This window comes from Ischnura elegans, chromosome 12, assembly GCF_921293095.1.
Source record: "Ischnura elegans chromosome 12, ioIscEleg1.1, whole genome shotgun sequence".
In the NCBI taxonomy this organism is placed as follows: Eukaryota; Metazoa; Arthropoda; class Insecta; order Odonata; family Coenagrionidae; genus Ischnura; species Ischnura elegans.
The window spans coordinates 35517607-35538134 of NC_060257.1; the positions used below are offsets into that span (position 1 = coordinate 35517607).

Sequence of the window (20528 nt, forward strand, 5' to 3'; positions counted from 1 at the left end):
TCTCCTTCATATCTCATAAAGAAGTCTCTTTTTCCCAGCACTTCCTCGTTCCTTCTCCTCTCCGTCAACTCAACCTTTTTTATTCTTTTCCACACCCACATATCGAACGCTTCCAGTCTTCATCTCAGATTTCTCTTCAAACGTAATTTATGATTACATTAATAATAGCATTAATTATTTTGGGTACGCTAAAAAACATTTGCTTTATTTCATTGCACACAAAGAAAATTTGGAATAGTTTTAATATCGTATGGTCGCAACAATATGTGAGTTTAACAAAGGTTTGTGTATTACGGCGAATTATAATAATTTTCAGACGATTCCATATCATAAAATTCCGTTCCGTTTCCAAAAATGCTCGACCCACGTGTGGTTCTCTATACTACTATTCCTACTAGACTGGTCGCAATTTTCCTAGTTTCCCAACGCATCAATTGTTTAAAACGTATGCGATTATCTTCAAGTTTTGAGCGTATGTTGAGCAAACTGCACTTTCTTTGTATATGAAAATGGCTGGTGTCCTAACACCCCTAGCCACACACCTTTTAGGCGGCTTGCGGGGTGGTACGTAAATGTAGATGATATCATACGCAACACATGCGTGAAAATTCTCCGAGGTAGAATTTCCACTTTTGAGATGTAGAAATATGTTGCCAACAGTCTGCATCGTAGTGTTTGAAAATTTATAAATAATTGCTAGAATTTCATATAAGGAACTCGTCAGAACATCAAATCTTTTGAGCTGGACTGAAACGTCACCTTAGGAGAACGTATCACTCACTCCACCTCGGCCGGTAGTAGTGAGAGAGAAAATGGTGTGATGTTTAGGGACACCATTTAAATATAACTAAATATTTCTCATAAATACTTGTAGATTAAATATTATTTTTAAGCATGCAATAACCAGAGGAATATTGTATGGTGATAATGTTTCATGATTTTGTCTCTTGATAATTCCAACATGTTGTTAGGCTGCTATTGATTAAGGTCCATTTGTATTCATTGTATTAGCAAAGGTATTACTAGAGTGACCTTACCCAGAGTGAAGCTACACTGCCGCTCATGTATTGTGAATTGTTTAAAGTATCTTATATTATATTTCAGGTATTTAATGATTTTTGTTACAAATAAATGTTGAAATGTCAGAAGAAAAAATAACAGAAAATTCATTATTTACAGAGAAAATCACATTAACAATTAGGCAGATGTTCGACATAAAATACCGATAATTTGCTTCAATAACGAATACTAGCGCCGGAATATTTGTAGCAACTAAACGCCAAAAACAACAAATGAATTTGCTTCCACAGCAAGTCTGACATCTGACGGAACAAATAGGAAATGTAACCGGAACCAATATGGTTGCGCTCCGTGCAAATGAATTTAGCTCGCATAGCGAATTGAAGGTGGCAGACACCGTTTGTTATCCCCACAATGAGTAATGCAGTCACTATGCCGACATACGAATTTTGTTGCGCCCGCTCAGGGAAGGTGCAACCAGTGCTCTATTTGGGCCAGTACTGCGAACCCCCTGAAATCCAAACTCGTAGCAAGCGTACCGGTTAAACTACCATTAAAATCTGTAAAAATTAGCCCTCCTGTAAATTTTCCAACGGATTTCAGAAATAAAAATCGCAAATGATTATTCACTCGTTCAGAGTTATCTCGTGGCACTACTTGGAACTACTATAAGAGTAAGAGTTTTACATTTCAATCGCGGCCGGATGTGTGCTTTTGAGCTCATACGCATGAATCAATATATAGGTAAGTTTTCACGTAATTGAATTTGGTTTTCAATGGCTTGGAACTGCCATTACTTTAACTAGCAGTAACTGATGATGCAGCTACTAGAAGACGGCTTTGTTGTTTTGAGTATTTTACGCAAATTGTGGATTTCGCAGGCACAAAGCGGGTGATTGTAACTTTATTTGAGCACTAATATATAAATATTAATGGTATTAAAGGCAATCCTCGGTCCATACTAAAGTCAATACATTTTCAGCTCTTGGCAAATTTTGGTCAGTACCGCCTAAATTTTTTTCCCAACTACAGCACTGTCTACAACAATTTTTTTCTCTGTAGGGAACTAATGTCTCCATAGCTCCAAGACTACAGTCAACCGATATCAGGATTGAATGACTTCAAAAATTCTAGTTCGAGTCCGTCACCATGTTTGCTGCGTCCTTAATAATACGCCCTTTGCTCCTTTCCTCGCACCAAACAAACTTATATCCTCAAACGCTCGAGGGCCCCTCGTTTCTTCTTCGGGTCTCTCTCTCCGGCCCCGCCCACCTTCAGCACACTTGCCTCCTCAAGACGTCTCCTTACCCACCTCACCCCTTTCTTCCACGTGGCCCATTCTCGTCGGAAACACTGCCTCCAATCCCCCCCCTCCGCAAACGCCCTGTCTCTCTTTAAAGGTTACATCACTCTTTAAGAAGGCCTCACCGCAAAAGAAGGGAAATGTCATTTTCTTCAAACTCGAGTCAACTGAAATATTGAGATTCGATACTACTCGAAGGTTTTCTACACATAGTAGAGTAGAACTCACCCCAGACTACGTCACTGGTAAGTTATTTCGAGGATAAATTAACGTCTTCGGTCCCGGCGTATTGTATGTAATACAACGACGTTTTAATTTTTTACCGCTTAGCTCAGTGAAATGCCGTTACTGCACTGGCTCAATGCTTACTGATGGATGATAGCATCATACAGATGCATGATTCTTACAAATTGCTAATGTTGTTCGTTAACATATCATTAACCAGAAAACATAAAATTCAGACCAAAAATAACGGTAGTTATTTCCTGGGACTAAGGGATCCTGGGATCGCTTACTTATGAGAGATATTTTTCCAAGCGGATAGGCATGGGAATTCGTTTTTCCCCCGCACGACAAAGGAGTAGAATAAATTCTAGGCGTAATTTCGTAGAAGCATTTGCTTTATATGTGTAAACGACCTATTTCTTATCACCCCCCGCCACAAGCCTATCAAAGCGTGTTGTAGAGTAGCATGTTGTTATCTCCAAAATCGGTTTTTTTGTTGCGTTAAGCAATCATTTACATACCTCTTTAAAAAAGCCTCACCGCAAAAAGGGAAATGTCATTTTCTTCGTACTCAAGTCAACTACAAAAATAGTGTGATCAACTCAGTTATTGCTTACTCAGTGATCTCATTCGAAGTTTATTTTGTATAGGTGAGGATGTTGCTCAACCCAGACTAACAAGCGGAGTGTCCGAAAAGCGGGTATCAGAATGCCATCACACTTCGTAGCGATTTAGTCCATCGGGAGATATCCTCGAATCTCCCCTCATATGTTTTAGTTTTAAGGTTTTCGCAGCGATCAGATGCACTATTATAATCCATTTTCGGGTGTACGTCTGCGTGCTTAATATTTGTCTCAACGTTTCATTCCACTTACTGGGAACGTCGTCAGGAGAATGAAAATATAAACATCTATCGTACCGTTGGAAAAACTGGTCCATTGTTGTCAAGATATTTAAAAAAGTAAATTAAAATAAAATAAAAGCCAACTTCTTTAAAACATCTACTATAAAAAAGGAAGATGAGAAGTGGAATATTGTTATCAAATTTTTGAAATATATCTCTTCCACACATGGCTTAAATTATATCCATCATCCCTGTTAAAATTCATAGGTCGTTTAGAAATTTCTATCGCCTCTCTAATAAGCCGTGGATAATATGCAGATTTTCTTGCAATGGCTTTGGCCTCATCCAGGAGGATCTTGTGTCCTGGCCCCGACATAAAATGATCGGCGACAGCTGAAGTTTCCCATTGCCTTACCTTCAGCGCCCTTTCATGCTCTTTCAGCCTTGTCACTATCTTTCGTTTGGTCTGTCCGATGTAACTAGACCCACATGAACACGGAATTTCATATATACCTTCCATTTGTAATGGGGGAATAGCATCAATGACGGATGGAAGTAGGTCTATGATCTTCCTCAACGTGCCAAACCTGGTTTCAACGTTGGCTTTTCCAAGGATGCGAGCAAAATAAATATTAAACACGCAGACGTACACCCGAAAATGGATTATAATAGTGCGCCCCTCATATGTGTTTATGTGACCAATAGTTTAAAGAAAAAACTCAGTGGAACATTTACAGATCAAATTTATTCCCTCAAAATAACAATATAATGATGCTTGAGCCGTGGTCCAGTGGTTACGGTTCTCGGATGCTGTGCAGACATCCCTGGGTTGAGTCTGGTTTACAGAACTTTTTCCATAGATTCTGTCTACTTTTTATTTTAAAGAAGCTTCTTACTCACAATTCACTAAAGTACTCACAATTATTTTCACTAAAAATTTTAAATTTATGCTTTTAAATTTTTCTGCACCCGCAGCGTCTGTTTTTATCATTTTTTTTTACACGGAATGCCTGCTTTGAATTATGTTATGTCCATGTCGGAACACGAAGTTTTTTATGATACACATATACTTATAAGACACTCCCCTTGTAAGCCACAGTAATGGCTTTTCATTTATTTATTTTCAACTTCCTCGTAAACAGAACATAGAGGCCTTTTATGACGGAGTAATTAACAAAGCACGACACAAGCATCCATGCCCTGGATAGGGACCACCTACCCAGGCGGGATTCGAACCCTCGACTCACTATTTGGCAGGCGAGGACTTTACCCCTCCGCTAGCGAGGACGGAAGGTGTACATTTGGAGGAGGTGATCGACAGCTGAGATCATATGCGCTATCATGGTAGGGAAGGAAGGGTGGAGAGAAACCCAAAGTCGGTATAAGCCTTCTCATAACGAAAGGCGCCAAGGGGAACACGGCTTAACGTCCTATTCGACGGACGGAGTGCTGTGTGTCCTCATGTGGGTTCGGGTATTTTCAGAGAAATCTCGTGCACCGCCGGGATTGAAACCTTGGCCCACGGAATTCGAAGCAAACACACTAGCCACTACACCCGATCCCCATTTTCTCATAGGCGTGAATGAAAAACGGGCATTTTGAAAAATCCTTCCTCCATAGGAGAATAAATGTGTGGGACGACCAATCTTTATATTTTTAAGATCTTTTGAATATTTAAAAGTAAGTGTTCATCTATCCTTGGTTGATGTTATTGCGATTTATTAGGGAGATTTGGAAATTGGGTTTTGGTTCAAAATTCATTTGTGATTTGCATGGTATTCGAATTCATGCATCTTTTTACTCAAATTTGACTAATGTGAGACTGTATTTTTTATACACTGTTACTGTATTTTCTGTCCCTGTACTTTGCACTTAGATACGTAGACTTTTCATCCATTTATTTTAAATTTCAATAGCCTATAGCAATAGCCTACTTGTAGCAATATGTGGTGGGCTTAGTAACATATTGGTGTCAGTGAATCAAAGGGTTTCAATAATTACTTCTTTGCGTTTGTCATTGCTCTCAGGATTATAGTCTTTATCTCCATTGGTATCATTACAATCCATCAATAGATTTAACAGTTCTTCACTATTGGGTTTCATTATTCAATATTGTTCAACATGCAGTTAGTGTCATTATGCGATGTGATTAAGCAATCAGTGTCAGCTGCTTACATACACAATAGTGTGAGTAAGACTCACTTCACTATGATTCGTAAAGAGGTTAGAACTGTGCTTAGAACTCCCAGCATGTGCAGCTACATGACAGTCCCAAGTATATGTATTACACTATTGCGTATATAAGTAGATAAACTGTTTTAGAGTCGCTTGCAATGGGTATCTCAAAAAACAAAATATCAACAAAATTGATACACACCAATATTTTCCCTACATGAAATAAATAAGTAACAAAGAAATAAAATATTCAGATCAAAAGGGCTTGTTCTTTTCTCTGCCGTCAACATATGGTGCTACAAAAGAATGATGAGGATCTAATGTATCGACCAAGTAAGTAATGAGGAAGTCCTAAGAAGAGTAGGAGAGATGAGAAGCTTCATGAAAACCTCGACAATAAGTCGGAACAACATCATAGGCCGTATCTTGAAGCATGTGTTCCTGATGAAGACAATCGTCGAGGGACAAGTAAATGGCAAGAACGGAAAAGGAAAACCTTGAACAAAATATAAAGAACAAGTAAAGAAGGATGTGAAAGAGAAGAAATACGAAGGCGTGAAAAGATTAGCTGATAGGACAATCGTCTGGAAAGGTGAGTCAAAGCAATCTAAGGATGTTTGACCAGTGATGATGATGAAAATGACGGTCTTTAAGTATAAACGAAAGAAAAATACTCCCATGGCTGTAATTATTCTGGTGGAGATACGAAAGAAAAAATCAGTTTGGATGGAGCTAGTTCTAAGAGGGAAGGGTTAATATACTCATTTACTCTTAAATACCCGGGTAACCGTCAAAAATACCCAGGTAGAATTAAACGACATTCATAATAGCACTCCACTAATTCCTTCAATTTTGTGGGCTGCGCAATTGGTGTGTAAGGTGTGGATTTTCAGAGGAGCTGCGACCGGATTATATGTAATTTTAAATTATTACGAATGTATGGATGGAACATTCTAAAACTGAATGAACACTTCACCTTAGGAGGAGACACTCTACTCTGTGAATAAAATCTGCTTAAGAAACGGTCTTGAAACACACTCACTCAATCCAATAGGCTCCGTTGACGTTTTCCTTTCCAGTTTTTGGATGCAGCATCGAATAAAAATCACAAAAATTGGCATAAAACTGACAACAGCTCCGGCAACACTTCTGGCGAAAAAAATTTAGATACACACCCACTAATTCCACTCAACTCATAATGATACTCAGGAAAATCAGGTGACAAATTAAATGAATCTTGGAAAATTATGAGGAAAAATATTTAATTGAAAGGGAGAATAATCTGGCAGTCGATGGATGACTAAACTAAAAGAAAGACACTTCATTTATATTTAATTAATACCCCATGAGCCTCAGTAGGCGTGTAGCGTGAGGTGCTACGACAACAACAGTGAAAGTTGTTAAAGAGTACAATAAAATATTAAGGTGCGCCTCATGAGTGATTTGTATACCTGTTTTCGACCTAATATTTACTAAGACTCTTTACCGTTCGGTGGATAAACAGTTTCTTTTACCTATCCATCCGGAAAAAAAACTATTTCATTTTATCCTTCATGTCGAAACTGGAGGTAAAATGCTGCTCCGAGATCTCTAAAAGCAAACCTTTGTTTAAAAAAGAGACTGATGAAGAAACTTTTGTACGACTGCTCAGGAAGGAGGTCTAGTATTACCTACCGCGTATAGTCTACCGCGTTGGAGTAAGGCTACGCCATTGAAATCAAGATTCCTAAAGTTTAGAAGAGGAGTCAAGTTACTCACCGAGGCTTCTCAGGGAGACCGTAGAAACTAAAATGAAACCATTAAAAAAGAGTATGGAGGATAGGTATAACCTTCCATGCGTCTGAAAAGGTTTCCTGAGGATTTTTTAAATGAAATCTACTATCAACTGCAGGATTTTCTTTTTATAATAACATCACTGCTGTTGTTGTTGAAACGTGTTTGAGGGATCTATAAACAAATTACGACAATACTGCATTTCAAAATTAAAATTGAGAAAAAAGGGGACGGTGAGTCCAACAAAAAATTTAAAATGAAAAAGTTTTAAAAATAGATAAAACTCTGTATTTCAAAAAATACACTCTCTCAGTAGAATCTTCTAGGTGGTAATTTCAAAATTCTTACGATCAACTGAATGAATAGGCTATTGCATCAAAGTGTGAACGGCACTTCACTGCAAGATGTTCAAACAAATCTAGGAATGCGAGCAACTTCCTCAAGTGATATTACAACTTCTCCTGCACAGCGCAATGTCCATGCAACCGCGCAAAACGATCTCATTTGACTATGAAAGCAATCTCACGGAGCCAAACGAGCGACAAAGGAGGAGATTTGTGTGACTCCGCCTTTAAGAGCCAGCAGGGATAAGAGCATCTCCGTCGATATATATACATAATCACGAGTATTACGTAAGATGATCCTCAAGTCGGCCTCTAAATGTGTCGTCAACCACCGCGCATTTAAATGTGTTTCAAAAGTCGCCACTCGCGTCGCTGACGGAAAAAATGATCCAATATCTTGTACGATGTTAGGCACGATGTGGTGGAAGTTCGTGATATTATTAAAATGAGACATTGCAATATTTCCACTTATAGTTTTATTCTTACACAACACGTTTCGTCGTTATATCGTTACGTCGCCGTTTTTTCACACTTGGTAATGTTGTTTGTAACGACGAAACGCGTTGTGTAAGAATAAAACTATGAGTGGAAATATTGCAATGTCTCATTTTAATAATAAAATGATCCAAGTTTCACGGGAAAAGAATGTATAATCAGGGGTTTTAATCGAAATGTATGTACAAAATGATGTGATCTATGAAAATTCATAAGAGCTAAATGCTATTCCTCGCAATTACAAACATTATACCACAAAGTATTGGAAAAAAGGATCGCACTGTAGTCATCACTACGCCACGGACATTTTTGAAAACCGATAAAAATGCGACCGAGGTGGCAACAGAATTCACCCATCTAAGAGATGGAATTGGGACTCATCTATGAATATTAACATAATAAAAAAAAGGTTTAAAACCACGCTTTTTCCAAAAACAGTATGCAATGTACCAAAAGGGCTATTCCATTTGTGACGGAATTACCTTTAGAGGAAATTATGAGATGGGATATTTCGATAAAATTGCAAAATACAAAAGAAATGCAAAAATGTTTAACTGTGCATGATCAAAAAACATTAATGTAGGTGATTTTCATATGCAGAAAAAAAATAACTACAGAAATACCTTCTAAATAAGCTCAAAATCAACATGTGACGGAATTACTACCAGGTCAACCTCCTAAGTGTAATGATTTCAAACATCTTCAAAACTGTGTGAATCGAAGTATAATCTGAAAACTTTTAATAAGGCTCTGAATAATGTTTCTAATACCAACTTCATAAAATTCATGCATTCAGCTGTTAATTTATCAAGATAAAATATTTCCAGTTTAAATTTTATTTTGAGTGAAATAGTTGACATTTTCATGGAAATGCCCAAAAAGTAAAAAAAAGTTTTTTATTTCTTGAAGAATAAATCGTGGATTCTGATTTGGTTCGTTAGGAATTAGCGTAGAAAAGCCTTAAATTTGAGCTAGGAATGGCAGCAATATTAATATCTAAACCTAATCAGCACCTATGCATTATTCTACGAATGATGAAAACTTTACTTTGCACATTTCAGTGCTTTTGATACTGTTTTCAGAAAAAAATGTGTCTCTAAAATCCTTCTTAATTTATTTTTATTTTCTACTATTAATTGGTGAGTCATGTAATCGATTTAACATGAGTATTATTTACTCGCAAGTAGCTTGCTCTTGGGTTATTTTCTCTTGGGGGCCTTCCTCTATCTACCGGTTGAATTCCTCAGTTCCTCATTTCTCTCGCTCCCTTGGTCTTTTTCGGTAAATTCATCCATGTTTGCAACTCATATTATCATCTTAACATTTTTAGCGTAAAAAAGGTAAAACTTGAAATTTGAAAATTATTCGCCGAGAAAGCCTACGATCTCATAATATTGCCTTATTTCCAACACTAAAAAAATTCTTAAGCAATCGCGATATTAATGACTTCAGTAAAATTTGTTTATTACTAATTTCACGTTGATATATTCTAGTTAACCTTAAATGCACGTGATATGATGTTGTGTGAGTTATTTTTTATGCCTCCACGCGGCTAGCTGATCCCTTCTGCGTACTTCAACTCTATGGGTTAGGCAGAGGACTGGAAGGGAACTCAATATGGAGAGCGAAGGTGAAGTAGCGGGAAGCAAACACGCATTGACGATTGTGCATACAATCAGGGACGAGCTGATAGGCCGTGGTGGGGTAGCGTAGTGTACACAGCGCTGCGCAATCAAATGAAGGGTCACTGGGTCTAAAACAATCCTCGCCACACGATTTCCTGCTAGTCCGATACTCTCGAGAATGAGGAAAAGTCCCAAATGGCTCTACTTTCCTGGAACTACCTCCCAAAACTTCACCCGCAAATGGATTGGATCGGCAGAGAGAACAAAACGAAGTCACTATAACGTGCAATAATTTTTAAATATACATACATTAATGCAGTCATAGAAATTAAAAGAGTTAAGATTTAATATTGGATCGACGGAAATAAAAAAAATGAAGCGACAATTTTTAAATATCCACACGTTAATGCAGTTACAGAATTGAAAGGGCTAACATATCTTGTAAGAAATGAATTTATAGGTTAGATATCACCAAAGAAAACGATCCCAAAAAAAAACGGTGGACCAAAAACTGTAAAAACTGACAGAGTAACCGGAAGAGACCGCAGGCGAAAGCGAGATTTTTTTCCTATAAACACCTCAATGCTGTAAATCTAATTTTTCACTATGTGCACAACTTAAATTTCATGCTATTTTTTCTATATAAACGAGCATTGATTGCGCCATTCACTGAAAACCGTCCTTGACGAAACTTATGACCGCGGTCCAACCACACTGCAGTACACCGCAACACTTCGGGTCGGTCCGCCATTACTCTTAATTTCACCGCTGTCGGCGCATAGTTCTTAGTCGTCGGGCCACTCCGTACTACGCTAGTCTATTCAAAGCACGTATCCACTCCCTTATTGGTCGGAAGGCGGTGGGAAGACTTGAGGAAAGGCCCCTCTCAGGCGGTTGTACCACGGGGATTTCGGAGCGAAAATCCCGAGGGAGTCATCTTCCATTGAGATAAATGGCTGCGAGGAAGTTGGCCCGCCCACGTTCATTGATGGCAGAGAAGCCGACGTGCTTGACGAAGCTCCGTGGTCGTATTCAGGGGAGTAGGGACGGTAGAAAAAAAGGAGGTAAACCTTGAGGCCGGACGAGTAATTTAATGAAAACATAAGCTCCCTATACTCCTTACCTCCATTTCCATACGATCAAACGAAATGGATTCAGAGCTCAGTCAAGTTGTTTTTCTCACCAAACGGCTCAGCAATCACAGGGGAATTATCGAGAGCTAATCGTAATTTATCTAACTTATTTAAGTATTCTACCGATTAAGGTAGGTGTGCATGGATTATTCAAGAAGTATTCTGGTAGTATCCCCTGCATTCATGGACTTCCCTCTTTAGATCACAATAAGGCCTTTCCTCTTTCATTCCGTCCAAAAACCCTATTCTTTTCCTCTCTCTCCCTAGTTAACCTAGCATTCTGCCCTCTAACACAGATTTCAACATCCCCTCCACGCTTAGTACTCACTGCATTCATACCTTCTGTCTCCTTCGTATCTTTTCAAGAAGCTGCCTCTCTTCACCCACCGTGTCCAGCACTTCGTCATTCCTACTCCTTTCCGTCCACTTCACCTTCTCCATTGTTTTCTATACCTACTCCTCGAACGCCTCAAGTCGTATCTTGCCCTCCTTCTTAACTGTCCATGTATCTGCACTGTAAAGCACAACACTCCAGATTAGACTCTTCACTAACCTTTTTTTTTAACACTAAAATAACGGTCCTCTTATAAACTCCTTCCTGTTCATCTTAAAACATTAAAATAAACTTGAACAATTTACACACCAATGAAGAAATTTTCCAGGAAAAAAATCATTTGGCTTCACCGGAATTCGAACCCGGATATCCCAATTGCCGGTCAGGTTACACCACTAAGCCAGTTCCTGTTCCAACCCAGGCTATGCCAAATGATTTTTTACGGTGAATTTCATCAACGGTGTATAAAACCTTGCAACCGTGCTCGTGACTACGTACAAAGCTGATTTTCCCATGCAGTAGGAAAGTAGAAAAACACCTAAGTTATGGTTGCAAGCAGACACGGTACAGCAGTAGAGTAGGTCCAAGAGGGGGAAAAATTGGAGGCTCTGAATGAGTTTGTTTATCCGGGAAGCATAATAACATCAAATGGGAGAAGTAAGGTGGAAACCATTAGCCGCTTCAACCAGGCTAAGTTACCCTATAACAAGAAAAACAAACTATTTACCAGCAGCAGCACTACCTAAATTAGAGCTATGGATATTGGTAATGAGAATATTCGTATGGAGCGCCGTGCTTCATAGTAGTGAGACCTGGACTCTTGGTATAAGAGAGAAGGTAAGGAATAGTGGCGTTTGAGGTATGGTGAATACAGTACGGGAAAATACTGAGAATACTCTGGGAGGAGAAAGTCACAAACGAGGAAGTGCTGAAAGGGATGCAAGAAATACGGTGACTAATTCGAATGCAAAATAACGAAAGGAAATCCTGGATTGGCCATATTTTCAGACAAGGAGCTTATTCTAAACCACACTGAAAGGTAAAGCGGAAGGAATTCACGATAAGGGCTGACATGATATGAATCTCAGTCAAATACTTTGCTCACTGGCTCAGAAAACGCAGAGCGAATTCCTGAGAGTAATTATTAATTTAAATTGGTATAATACGATGATAATCATGAGAAAAAAATCGGAAAACTGATTATTACCTGAATGAATTCTTCTCGGATTTCCATTTGGGCTTGGGGCCTGTTAAGTTGCAGGCCGCAGTTTCGTTTTGAGACTTTTCCAACATCTTCAGGGCCGATGGTTATCATCCCTCTACATCATCAGCCCTGAAGATGCTTGGAAAGTCTTCCGACGAAACGTTTGACTACAACTTGCAGACCCTAACTCGGTTGCAAACCTGAGGAAGAATTCATTCAAGTCATTTCCGCGGAAATACAGATATTTTGACGATTACCCATTAAAATTTACTTACAGCTGGAGGGTCTGCAAATGCAATATAATTGATAGAAGTCAAACGAAAGATAGGAAAACATTTACACAAACGAACACAGAGATCGGTAATGGAGGTGGGTAAAAGCAATGACCGGAGGGAACAAGATACGTTAGGGGAACTGGAATCCAAAACCTCAGAAACCTTGATGAAATGAAAATATAATCTCCTATACTCTTCACCTCCATTTCCATACCATTAAAATAAATGGCTTTTTGAGATGAATAAAGTTTTTTACTTCATGAATCGGATCAGAAATCAAAGAGGGAATTTCCGAGAATAAAAATTCATTTAGACAGACGCACAGTGAAGTGGAATCCAGAAAAAAATGGACTTAATTCCATAACCTAAAGCAACCAGTTGGAAATTAGTGATAATACCCCGTAAAATTTACATAAGGAGTATTTATATATATCCAAATTGTTAACAGTTAAAATGAAGATAAAAAACAATCTCAAAACGAACTATAAGAATGATAATTTAGATGAACGTAGAAATCAAGATTCCAAGTGCGCATGTGACCTAAGAGAGAATCAAACTAGAGCCTTCCGATTTCGTATGAAAAACATATACTTTACTAATACAGTAGATTCAGGTTAATTGGGGCATATCGGGACTTGTACACTTTGCCCCAATTAAGCGGCTGCCCCAATTAGGCGAACTATCCTGTATATGGGCATAAACAAACGTTAAAATGATAGAAAGAAGACTAAAGAATGTTTAAAATACAACATAAGTTTATGAAACTATAAGTTTGATTAATAAATCATCGACTTTAGTTAATTTACTATGATTTTTAAGAATTAAAGCAATTTTTTCACAGCCTCGGGCGATGCTGAATGAATGTCTTTTACTAAGTCCTATTAAAGAAACATTGCGGATGATATAACAACAAGAGATTTCAAAATAGGGCAAGAGGAAAAAAAAAATAGTACCTATTCTGAAAACAAAAAAATTAATTTCGCGCCAGTATAGAGTCTATGTCGCCGACTCCTAGCCCAATAAAGCGGCATGCTGTACCAAATAAGCGGAGAATACTCTGGGATATACCTCTATTGGGTTCTGTTCTTCAAGATCTGCCCCAATTAAGCGGCTGCCCCAAGTAACCGGTGGGCCCATTAAACGGAATCTACTGCAGTAGAATGGGAGAAAAATATGAAACACCTATTTCACTGAAAAAATTAGGTTCCTATAATTTATTATGAAATTGAATTCAGCCCAGTGATAAGCTTTATTATTATTGGATTAGAGCATAAAAAGCATAAAGAAAACAATCAAATAAATTTAAACCTTAATTGGATTTGGCAACTTTGAATAATCTAGCCGCTTAATTGAATTTCCACAGCTGTACACTCTCATTACATAGAGCCCGTGCTATCTTTCCACGAATACTTAATTCCTATTGGATATGCTTATCATGCAATCCTATTTAATTGCTATACATCTAAACACTACTTTCATAAGATTGAAGCACTCGCGTACACGAAAGATAAATAATTAACTGGGGGATATATGTTCAAATAAGAAAAGGATTAAAAGTAGCGGAAGCAATTTACGGAGGAAGCATAAATTCGTTTCATTATCTCAGACGGATTTGGTTGCGCAATACATTTTAGTGAATCACTGATGTGATAATTTTAGCTTAAAAGAAAAATAAAATTCTTCGTTCAGCGTCCGAACCTCCTAGAAGAATTTAATGTACCAAGCAAATAATCATATTGAAGAATAATATATTGAAATTCATTCAGTTTCATGATAACAGGAGTTCTTTAAGGAATGCTTCCAGGGGACAAAAATCATCTAAACACAGGGGCTATACATTGTGATAGGTGAACCCTCAGCCAACACATTCTCTAATGTAAAAATACGGCATGCCGTGTGACACAAGACAAGATTAGTCGGACAAATCTCGGAGGTGAGCATGTACATTTAGCAGTATATACTTAGAAATGAATTTTTACATGGAAGGAGAGAAATATAAAATTAGCGAGAAAATACCCAAATTAAATTTTAAGTGATAAAATAACGCTATCACACGATTATTGGTTGCATTGTAATTAAAAAACTTAAGATAACACTAAAAATTCTACTGAAAATTACTTTTATACAATGTAATTTGCCTTTCGAGAAGTTACAACCTCTCTCCCAGAGCAACATATATCCTAGTAGACATTAACCACACCAACAATTTCTCTCCATCTCTCTCTGCCCATTGTTTATTGTTCTGAATCTCTAACCTTCTCCAAATAAGATTTTAGTTGGCTTCACCATCACCTTCTCGATCTTTATATCAGTCTTCGTCCGTCCGGGCTTGCTGTCAGAAACTCCTTCATCTTACTGCCGTCTTCTTTTCTCACTACGTGGCCAAAACAATCTTATTTATCCCACCAGTAATCAAACTGCCGACGGAAAATCCTTTGCAGAATCATTGAGTAGCCGATTGACTCTTTTTCGACGGTTGAACATGAAGAATAAGTGGAATATAACCTTTTATCGAAAAACGGGAGAATCAGATATCTGGCAGCATCTCAAGACCATTGTTCAATGCAAGAATCTCCGGGAAAGAATAGTTTATTCGCCTTTGTGACTTCTTATGCAAAAGCGAAAAACAAAAAAGGAAGGGCGAGGTCAAAAAAATAAAAATTTCACGAGAGGGCAATTATTGGCTGCCGGGTTTGAGAAGCCCAAAATTCTTTCCTTTCCGCCCACTTTCCACCCAGCATCTTTCTTAAGTTTAACTGTGCTGAGACGGCTCTTCATTTAAATTAACGGACCAAAAGGAAGACGCTGAACATAAAAAAAATAAAGGAAAGGAGTAATTAGCCGCGGAAAAAAATATTTATACAAGAAAAAATACCAAAACTCCTCTTCGTTTCATCGATTTTGTACGAAGGGCTCTCAATGCATTCTTCTGCTCAACCACTGTTATGTTTCCCTATGGGTTTCCCTCGGAATTACAAGCTCCAAAAAATTTAACGATAAACTTTAAGAAGACGTATCACTCCCGCTCAACTGGTCGTTTATTTTTCTTTTTATGCGATGCATGATTTCGTAAAAACTTATTATCAAGAAGTTGTCGGGGTATTAAGAGTAGACCCTTTGCAACATTAGCTTCCAACTCACACACGGAAACTGTAAGTATGAAAAAATATCTAGTTAAAATTAGAATATTTTCTCCAAGAAAACGTTAAATGAGGATGGAGGCATCCGCGAAGCGGTGCTGTAGACTCAGCTTTGCTAAACTCATCGCTAGAGAGAAGCATTACTATCCCTAAGTTACGAGAGGCTACAGATTTAGCGAAAACATCTAAATTCAACAGGGGAACAGCCATTTGCTCTCCAACGACTGGAAGAAACTCTTCGACAAACCGAACAATCAGTTCGCACCTGAGCAAAACCAAGACGGGAAAAAAACTTGCATCGGACACTTAAAACCTGAAGACGCGTGCTGCAATGTCGGTGAAACTGTCGTGAGAAGATAAATCGACGCGGAGGACAACCCTGAAGCAAAGCTGCACAGGAAAACGTTAAATATGGTATACCTTATGCACTCTGAAAATGTCAATAATAAAGGCTCAGTACTGATCTAGTAACACACCATGAAAAATGACCGGTCGTGCGGGACTTATGCATCCCCTTAAGTTTTTAACGGTGCGAATATTCCTATTTAATCACGTCACATTCTCTTTTTCAATGTTTCATCAATTGATCCTTATTTTGACACACTGAAGATCTCTTCGTTTTCAGTCGTCTCCCCAGGTTAGATGAGTTTAAGAAAAATATTTAGGAGACAAAATATTACACAAAGTAATGCTTACTTGCTACGTGTTGGAGCATTAATAGGATGAGCATTCTAATGTATCAATCCGTTAAAGACTAAAGACATAAAAGACATAGGTTATCATTCTTTAATAATCGCCTTAAATAATTAGCCAACGCACACGGAAGCAAAGCTTATTATCATACCAGTCCGACAATTTATTGCGATAAAACAGGATGTAATTGCGTAGAAGGATTGCATTAACGAAATGATCTAATGCTAATTCTCATAAATACCTCTTTCAAACGAATCAGAATCACAGTAAACCAGTTAATTTGTTTGATATAGGTACCTCATCTACCCTGAACGAAACCAGCTTAGTGGTTGCACTGAACTAATTTGTCTTTTAGGATGAAATGCCAAAGAGAACCAATTATTGTGGGGCGAACTTCATCTTGATCCGTCGCACGTGCGTTCATTGAATATGAGAACAAGGAAAACTCGACCATCACCTCTAGTGCGAACGGCTAATTTCAGTGGAAGCATTTCAAAAGGGATCACTCCTGTAGATTACCATACGAGGCGCATGAAAGACCATTGCTCTGTTAATACCTCTGCATATAATGCCTGAGTGATGAGATAATCATAAACGATCACGGACTAAAATAAGGAAAACCTCGTCATAATTTCAAATAAAACTGAATCGATGAGACACAATTTCAATCCCTTGCATAAAGCTCGCTGCTCCAAATTTCGATTTGCATTGAACAATCTTTGACCAACCATTGACCAACAATTGACCAATTGGTGGGCCGATATATCGGATTTTGCAAGTCGAACGAAACGTGCGGCGGGACGATATTTATTTATCCAACGCTAAAAACAGCTATAAAGCCTTTATTTTTGGATAGTGGCATTAATTTATAAAATAGTACATAATAATTGAGGGCCCCAGAAGCCAAGGGGAAAAATTTCAATTTTTTAAATTTATTTGATAAGTGCAGTCTGGTGATAATGTCTGGTGGGGTGCACAGTTATGTTGCGGCAAAGGGTTAAAAGTGAATTATTGGTAATTAGATATTTATAGATTGAGTGATTCACTTGTATCCCTTTGCCACAGCATATTATGTACCCCACCAACCATTATCAGCACTTATCTCCAAGAATAATAAAAATTGCACTTTTACCGCTTGGCTTTTAGGGTCATCGTGGATCGTGGAAACAATAAAAAATTTAAAAAATGAGGAGACATCATATGGATAGGCACTGTAGCAGAAAGTTGAAACTTGGTTGAGTCAGACACGTCAAGGATAGAAGAAGCGTGAGAGAGAGCGCGCGTAAGATTTGGCTCGGCTTTGGATTCGCTTTCGCTTAGAGACAAGTCTGATATATATGTTGACCAGCAAGTATTAATTTAACTATCTGCGCAACGTGTTTTTCGTTTTAACGTGCCAGCATCCTGTAGAGACTTCATTATCTACACCAAGAATTATTGAACCTTCTTCATTGCATTTTGGAGGCCATTTTTGGAACTAAATTTTTAATTTTTATTTCCGATCATTATAGTAGATACTGTTCCGATAATCGTAAAAGTGTAAGAACGTGGTATTTTTATCTAATACATAGAGATTCGATCCGATCGTGTAAAAAGTATAAGAACATTGCATTGTCATCCAGTTCTGAGTATTCCTGAAAATATCAGTGCTCCAGCTAATCAGGAGGTGGTCGAAATTTGAGGTGAGATTTTGCCCAAAAGGGCAAACAAACAAGAAAATGAGTATTATAAAATGTGTTGAGTAAAAAATGGGGAGATATCAAATGGATAGGCATTGTTACAGAGAGTTGCGAATATTGCGTCAAACAGACACGTCAAGGACAGAGGAAATGACAGAGAGGGTGTTGAAAAGGTAAAATAAGAATCATTGGGATTATGCGAAAATTCCATGCATAAAAAATCATTCGCCAAAACGGGGATTCAAACCTGAATCCAAAGATTACTGACAGACCAGTGCTTAATCCAGTTAGGCTGTCGAGGCCTCCCTATTCCCGTATGTAGAAATTCGTGAACTATGCAGGACAAGATGGTCTGAACTGCTGAGCATCTTATGTGACTAGCAGTCCAAGTCGTGTGCACTGCGCCACAGCCGGAGAGCAAACCCCGAAATTGGAACACAAGAGGTGTTCGCTCAATTCATACAGACATCAAGTACTCACCCAGAAACGGTGCTCTGCTCAATGTCCGCCCAGGACTGCCGGCTCCTCCTGCCGGGAGGCACGACCAGCTCTCCGCATGACGAAGCGATGGAGCCACGCTGAGGCGAAACTCCGCCTCCCATCGGCGAAACGGGGAGCTGGATCAGTTGCTGTTGTTGACCGTGCTGTCCGGTGGTTGGGGTGACCGGTAGGGTCTTCCTACGGACGCTACCAGTGTTCGCTGCGGTCTCTTCAGCAGCGCCAGGCGGTTGACCAGTGGCATTGTCCTCGCGGCCGAGAGAGAATCTCTTAGGGCTCAGATTCAGACTGGCCACGCCACTGGAAACGTACTGTTGTAGCGAGGAGAAGAAGCTCATCTTGACTGATACTTTGGCCACACAAATATACTGGAATAGGTCAGGATAAACACCTTTCTCAGCGACCTATACACTTAGCACACAATATTAACACTGTTCCACAAAGGGTTGTCCGGTGTTATGCCCGATCGTGGCAGAGTTATCAGTAGATGGTTAGAAACGAAGGGTGTGGATTCAAGAATTTGTGCGTTGATGAATGCGATCCCGATCAAAATTTTTCCACTTTTTGTTGGCTACAGTGGCTACTTTGTTGCATTGGATTACTAAAGCTACAGCGATTAAGATTGGGAATAAAGCCACCTACAGTGAAAATTTATCACAAATCTACAGCATTTACGGTCACCTGATTAAGTCCTCATCACTCCGTCAATTCTACCCTGTGAAAGCATCTTCTCGCAATTATTTACGTTAATACTCGAGGTTTCCATTTCCTTGCTACTAAAAATCTACTAAAAAGTCGAAAAGCAGGGAAAATTCATAGTAAAAGTATATGAGTGACACACCTCGGATTGTAATAATATCTAAATCACATCATTTGATTCGAAAGTAGCACAAAGTATGAGCACAATACGATATAGACTTGAAAGCACCATATATCACGCTTAAAAGATATACTCACTGATTTTCTTCCTTGAAAGTCACACGCTACATAAAATCCCACCGCATTGCTAAGCTCTTTTATCACTGACACTGAAGTCTAAGAGTTCTCCTCATGGATCTTCAACAAGGATGGGATAAATTCTACAGCATTCGAGTCTCTTGTATTCCACTGCCCTCTTTTAGCACATGGAATATAAAGGATCGGGGAAATACTGAAGTCACCCTTTCTCCAACCTCCGGTTGAATATTCAGCGGAAGCACGTAGGTTAATCTTATGACTGCGCGACGCAGTCTAGAAAAAAAATATAAAAGAACTGAATGAAAAGGCTGCGCTGAATGGGGTCAGATAGGAAGAGAAAATTTTTCGGAATCAGATGCAAAGTCCTTTGGTTGAAAGCTACGCATGGGGACGCAGAGAGATATGCAAATAAATTACGGAATCGCAGGGAGATCGCAGTCGCGTCTATGCCGTTACATTAATCGATGGCTGCCTGGTTAGGTGGCGCTGTCCTCGATTTTGCACCGGCTCACAGGACAGGCGCATTTTGACCTGAGAAAAAGAAAGAAAACATCCATTTCAGGAATGCTGAGAGAGTATGAGCTCAAAAAATCATGCGAAAAATAGGATCACGAACGCAAAACTGTATTCACGAGTAGCAGTTTATGACAGCAATTAAACCACCCGTATTTTTATGATATTTTTTGAGACGATATGATATTTTATATATGATATTTTATATGATATTTTGTGGATGAGAGAGTAAACCATTCTTATAAAGTTTTTTGGATCTTTATATAAATTATGCCTACTCCACTTCCCTTATTTATCA

At 38.6% G+C, this 20528-nt stretch overlaps 1 protein-coding gene across 1 annotated transcript in view; it reads right to left on the reverse strand.

Annotated features, from left to right (window-relative positions):
* LOC124168661 overlaps positions 1–20242 on the reverse strand; it is a 323642-nt gene extending 303400 nt beyond the window's left edge. The window contains exon 1 of the mRNA XM_046546924.1: positions 18743–20242. Within this exon, the coding sequence (XP_046402880.1) occupies positions 18743–19098 (356 nt within the window). The 5' untranslated portion in view covers positions 19099–20242. The remainder of the gene's footprint in view (positions 1–18742) is intronic.
* Positions 20243–20528: the final 286 nt, after the last annotated feature.